Source organism: Mauremys reevesii, linkage group 13, assembly GCF_016161935.1.
Source record: "Mauremys reevesii isolate NIE-2019 linkage group 13, ASM1616193v1, whole genome shotgun sequence".
NCBI lineage: Eukaryota > Metazoa > Chordata > Testudines > Geoemydidae > Mauremys > Mauremys reevesii.
In genome coordinates this window covers 2,073,625-2,079,850 of record NC_052635.1, presented here as the reverse complement: position 1 = coordinate 2,079,850, position 6,226 = coordinate 2,073,625, and the positions used below count along the sequence as shown (strand labels likewise).

At 39.4% G+C, this 6,226-nt stretch overlaps 1 protein-coding gene across 1 annotated transcript; it reads right to left on the bottom strand.

Annotated features, from left to right (window-relative positions):
- Positions 1-214: 214 nt before the first annotated feature.
- On the bottom strand, positions 215-4,625 carry LOC120381001 (olfactory receptor 6M1-like). Its single transcript, XM_039499001.1, has 2 exons — positions 4,579-4,625; positions 215-1,232 (listed from the first exon to the last, which is right to left on the bottom strand). Exon 2 carries the CDS (start codon positions 1,217-1,219, stop codon positions 251-253), a length of 969 nt encoding a protein of 322 aa, XP_039354935.1. The 5' UTR covers positions 1,220-1,232; positions 4,579-4,625; the 3' UTR covers positions 215-250.
- Between the last annotated feature and the right edge of the window lie 1,601 nt (positions 4,626-6,226).

The window sequence follows — 6,226 nt, the reverse complement described above, 5'->3', positions numbered from 1 at the left end:
CTATGATCTGTGAAGTGTTTCATCAGCGGATAATTACTCATTTGTCTCAAACATGTGATAAATCAGCATTTTCAAGAGAGACTGAATAAAGCTAATTATTTCCTTGAAGAGTAGAATTGACTAAACTTTAATTTTAAAAAAAATGCAGCTCGAGAAAGGACTATTAGAGATAATTTTCTAATCATAACAGATTGACTCTTTCATTATGGTGGTGGGTATTTTTTTGTTTGTTTGTTTTGCTTTTATATATCTATCCAGAAGCATGGCACAGATTGGGGAATAACATTACAGTACTACGACTAAAGGTTTCTCTCAGGGCAAGTTTCACAGTCTTGTTTCTGAGGCTGTAGATGAAGGGGTTGAGGAAAGGGTACACTATGGTGTTCAGCAGTGCCACCCCTTTGTTGACATCCAAGGAGGAATTTCCCAAAGGCCTGGCATACAAAACAATGCAGCTTCCATAGGCAATTGTCAAAGCTGTGAGATGGGACCCACAGGTAGCAAAAGCTTTCTGTCTGCCTGTGGCTGTTGGCATTTGTAGAATAGAGAAAAAGATGCTCATGTAAGACAACATTGTTAAACATAATGAAGTCAGTACTAAAGTTGAGATCAAAATGGAGTCCATCCTCTTAACCACACTGGTGTCAGTGCAGGAGAGTTGGAAGAGGGGAGAATTGTCACAGAAGAAATGATTGATCACATTCGGCCCACAGAATCTCAGCTTCGAAATCAGGAGCATCCGTAAACTTATAACTGTGAAACTCCCCACCCATGAGCCAAGCACTAGTTGGATGCAGAGTCTCTGCTTCATGATGGTGGCATATTGCAAAGGGCGGCAGATGGCAACATAGCGATCAAAGGACATGACCACAAGGAGGCAGAACTCTGTAATCCCTAAAGCAAAATAGAAGAAGGTCTGGGCCACGCAGCCGTGGAATGAAATGGATCTGCTAACTGAGAGAAAGTTCAGCATCAGCTTAGGGCTTGTGACCGAGGTGAACCAGATTTCCAAGAAGGACAAATTGGCGATGAAAAAGTACATGGGAGAGTGGAGTCGGCGATCCACCCACACTATGAAAATGATGACCACGTTGCCCGTCACTGTGATCAGGTAGGTGAGGAGAAGAATCAGGAACAGGAAAATCTTCAGTTTCTCACCAAGACTGGGAAATCCCAGAAGGATGAACTCAGACACAGCCGTTTCATTCCTTTCCTCCATGTCCAAAATCAGCCTTGTTTGTAGAAAGAGTAACAGTGAAAATAAGTGAATGGCATTTTCACAGATTCATACATTTTAAAGCCAGATGAACCCTTTTGATCTTCTAGCCCCACTTTGTACAAAACATATGACAGGATTTTACCTAGTAACTCTGTTACTCCCCTAACTTGTTGTCATAAGAACAGCAACGCGGGCTGAGGGACTTACTGGCCACTGCTTCCAGCAGCTCCCATTGGCCCGGAGCAGCAATCCGTGGCCAATGGGAGCCATGATTGGCCGGACCTGTGGATAGGGCAGGTAAACACACTGGCCCGGCCCGGCAGGGGCTTTCCCTGCCTCATATGGAAGTTGTTCCATATCTCTGATCATTTTTGTTACCTTTCTCTGTAACTTTTCCATTTCTAATACATCTTTTCTAATATGGGGTGACCAGAACTGCCCACAGGGTTCTACGTGTGGGAATAGTATGTATTTATATAGCTGCATTATGTAATTTGCTATCTTATTATCTATCCTTTTGCTAATGGTTCCTAACATTGTTCTCTTTTTTGACTGCTGCTGCATATTGAGTGGATGATTTCAGAGAACTATTCACAATGACTCCAAGATCTTTCTTGAGTGGGAACAGCTAATTTAGACCCCAACATTTTGCATGTATAGTTGGGATTACGTTTTCCAATGACCATTACTTTGCATTTTTCAACATTGAATTTCATCTGCCTTTTTGTTTTCCAATCACCGTGTTTTGTGAGCTGCTTTTGTAACTCTGCTTTGCATTTAACTATCTTCTGTAATTTTGCTTCATCTGCAAACTTTGCCATCTTTGTCCAGTGGCAGTCCAAAAAGCTAGCCTAATGTTAGGAACAGATAATAAGACAGTAAATATCATGAGGCCACCATATAAATCCATAGTATGCCCACATCCCAGAAATATTTATCAGACATAGAAAAGGTACAAAGAAGGGGGATGCAAATTATTAGGTGTATGGAACAGTTTCCAAATGAGGAGAGATTAAAAAGACTGGGACTGTTCATCTTGGAAAAGAGAGGATTATAGGGGGATAGGTAGACAACTATAAAATCATGAATGATCATCTTGTCTGACCTCTTGTACAACTTCTGCCATTGAACTTTCTCAAAATAATTCCTTTTGAACTAGAACCTAGGAAAAACAGTCAATCTTGGTTTAAATATTACCAGGAATGAAGAATCAATCACAATACTTTGTGAATGATTCAACTAGTTAATTCCCCTCACTATTAAAAAATGTGCATCTTAGTTACAATCTCAATTTTTCTAGCTTCAACTTTCAGCCATTTGATCTAGTTGTACTTTTGTCTTCTAGACTGAACTATTTGTTCGCCAGGGCTGTGCTCAAGTTACCTAGAGTTCCTTGAGTCTTTTACTATCAGTTATCTTCCCCAGAGCTGCAATCATTCTTGTGGCTCATCTCTGAACACTCCCCAGTTTGTCAACATCCTTCTTCAACTGTGCACTCCAAAACGGGACATAGGATATCACTAGTGGTCGCACCAGTGCCAAATACAGAGGAAAAATAACATCTCTTTTCCTTTAAGTATTCCCCTGATTTTACACCCAAGAATGGCATTAGACTTTTTGGTCACAGCTCCGAACTGGGAGCACTTGTTCAGGTGATTTTTCATCATGACCCTTAAGTCTTTTTCAAAGTTGATATTCCATAAGACTTATCCTATACAGGGTTTCTCAAACAGGGGTCGCCGCTTGTGTAGGGAAAGCCCCTGGCGGGCCGGGCCAGCCCGGTGTGTTTACTTGCCCCGTCCACAGGTCTGGCCGATTGCGGCTCCCACTGGCCACGGATTGCTGCTCCTGGCCAATGGGAGCTGTGGAAAGCGGCAGGGCTGGAGGGACTTACTGACTGCCACTTCCAGCAGCTCCCTTTGGCCCGGAGCTGCGATCGGCCGGACCTGCGGACGAGGCAGGTAAACACACCAGCCCGGCCAGCAAGGGGCTTTCCCTACACAACCGGCGACCCCTGCTTGAGAAACCCTGTCCTATAACATCTTACACAATGCAATTTCAAATTAATATAGTCCCATCTCCGCACTTATGCTTGACCTGGAGTAACATTTTTCAATCTTTCATAGTTGGTGAACACTTAAAATAAAAAATGTTCACAACACCATTATATTTATTATAAACCCCATTATATGACTATAGAGAGTAAAATATTTATCAAGGATAACAATGATAAGCCTATTTAATATAACTGTTACATTGGAGCTCAGAAACTTTTAAGCTTTTAATGACCTCTTATTTATTTGGGAAATTTTATTTTCTTTGCATCAGAATTATAATAAAAAACTCAATGCTTAACATTTACCCCCAATTGCCTTTCATGTCACCACCCCCAGAGCACACAACTCATCAGATGCCAAAGAAAGATCTAATCTGCCCTCAGCAGCCCATAAACCATACAATCGTATCTAGTAATTTTGCCATTTAGCCCACAACTTGTGGTTGAAGTAGAGGATATCTTCTAGGAAGACATCTAAACTCAGTTTAAAGACTTTGTGTGATGGAATATCCACCACATCTCTAGGTAAAGTGCCCCAATACTTAATAGCTCTCACCCTTAAAAATGTGAACCTTACTTCTTGTCTGAATGTGTCTAACTTCAGCTTCCAACCATGGGATCATTTTTTCTGCTAGATGAAGGAATCTTCTACTATCTTTTCCCCATGTAGGCACTTGTACACCACAAAGTCATCTCTGATCCTTTTCTTCAATAATCTAAAAATCGACTGAATTTCCCTACTATATTCTGTTGCTCCACCACTCTGTATTCCTTGCTAAATTCTTTTTTACCCCTTTTGTAGAGCAGTGACATAAATGCAGTAGCTAAAGTTCCACTTCTATATGCCTTCTAGTGATAGACTCAAGGAACTCAATCTATTCAGTTTAGCAAAGAGAAGTTTAAGATCCTGGTGACTTGGTTGGAGTCCAAAGTACCGACATGAAGAGCAAATGGACTCTTCTATGTAGCAGAGAAGCACATAACATGAGCCATTGGATGGAAGTTGAAATACGACAAATTCAAACTGGAAATAAGGTGTAAATTTTAACAATGAAGATAATTAACCATGTAACAATTTACCAAGGGTTGTGGTGGATTCTTCATAACTGACAATTTCTAAATCAAGATTGGATTTTCTTTTCTCTAAAAGATCTGCTCTAGGAGTTTTTTCCTGTGAAGTTCTTGGCCTGTGTTACACAGGATTTCAGACAAGATGATCAAACTGGTCCCTTCTAATCTGAATTTCTGAACTGTGGAACATCAAAAAATAGGAATAAGTTGCACCTCAGTTACAGACCTTTACCTTTTCAGACTGGCTGAGGAATGGGTGCTGTCATTTAGAAATGAAGAAACACCTCTCTCTCTTGCACTGAATTGTTCTCTCTCTCTGTCGTTGTTGCTCTTCTCAGCATGTTGCCTCTGTCCATCTGGGAAATAAACTTTGCCTTCAGCCACTCTATAAATAAGGGGTTTCAAAGTGCTACGACTTCATCTGAGCTCCAACATTACCAGTGGGAAATTACCAGATGCAAGAAATCTCATAGGACACCATGAGATATGTGCCCAAATTGAATATAAAAATGGTCATCTTTTTATGGCTCAAATTTTCAAAAAAGCCTAAGGAAGTTAGGTGCAGAGCGCCCATGGGATTCAGGTGCTCAAATCCATTAGGAATCTTTGAAAATCCTACTATAAAATTGTAAAGCAGAACTGAGTGATTAGTCAGGTTTTGTGAATTTCCCAAATTTAGATTTTTTTTCATGATTTTTTCCAACAACATTTGGAATGATGCTATCAAAACAAACTGAAAAATATTTCTCTTAAATATTCACAAATTTTTTACCCATTTAGAAAGTACTTCTATTAGTTATATTCTTAAACAAACAGATTGTAGGTGGAATAGAAAATTAGTGTGTGTTTTTGAGTGTAGCTGAGTGAATAATGACTTTCAGTTAGCTTGCAATTGAAAAAAAAATGGTTTGAGGTTGAACCAAAAATTAATATATTTTCTGTGAATGCAAAAGTAAAAAAAAAAATAATAATATTTTGCGTCAAATGACACAGCTGAAATGCATTGTTTCTATTTTGACTCTTTAAAAATATTTCTATCTTTTTTTAAATAAAAGTGAGAAAGTTTTAAGGCAACATGGTTTTGCTCAAAAAAGCTGAAACATTTCATGTGGAAAATGCTGCAATGAAATATTTTGAATTTTTTTTTAAATTGTGGTTAACCCAATTCAGTGAAACCAACATGAAATTTCCAAAACCTTTCAGTGTTGCTAAATCAGTGTTTTAGATTGAAAGAGTTGAGCATCTGTATGTGTGTTATACTGTGTTTTTGTGTGAATTTCTTGATATTGAGATGGGCCGGAATGACATTCTCTTTACCATATCAAATGGAAAGGTTAGCCTATTGTTCCAATAGAAGATTGCAAATAGTATTATCTTGGAGGCCACTACTAAAGAAGAAGAGAGAACAGATTTCTATCCAAAGATAAGCAACACCAAGTCAAGACAACTGATATTATTGCTTGATATTCACAAACAAACAACACCTGGCTATATACATACAGCTCCTCTCAGTGCTTTCTGGTGCCTTCTAAATCTTAGAACACAGTGAGCACAACTAGAGAGAGCTTACCAACTATTTAAAGAGATCTTACTCTGTTTCTGCAAAGTACACACAAACTACATGGGGCCTTTAAAAAGCAACAAAGGGTCCTGTGGCACCTTATAGACCAACAGATGCACTGGAGCATAAATGTCGGTAGGTGAATACTCACTTCATCAGACACATGTCGGTATTCACTCATTAAAGCTTATCCTGCAATACGTCTATTAGTCTATAAGATGCTACAGGACTCTTTGTTGCTTTTTACAGATCCAGACTAACACGGCTCCCCCTCTGATACATGGGACCGTTGTCACTCTCATATCAGAGAACCTCGCAA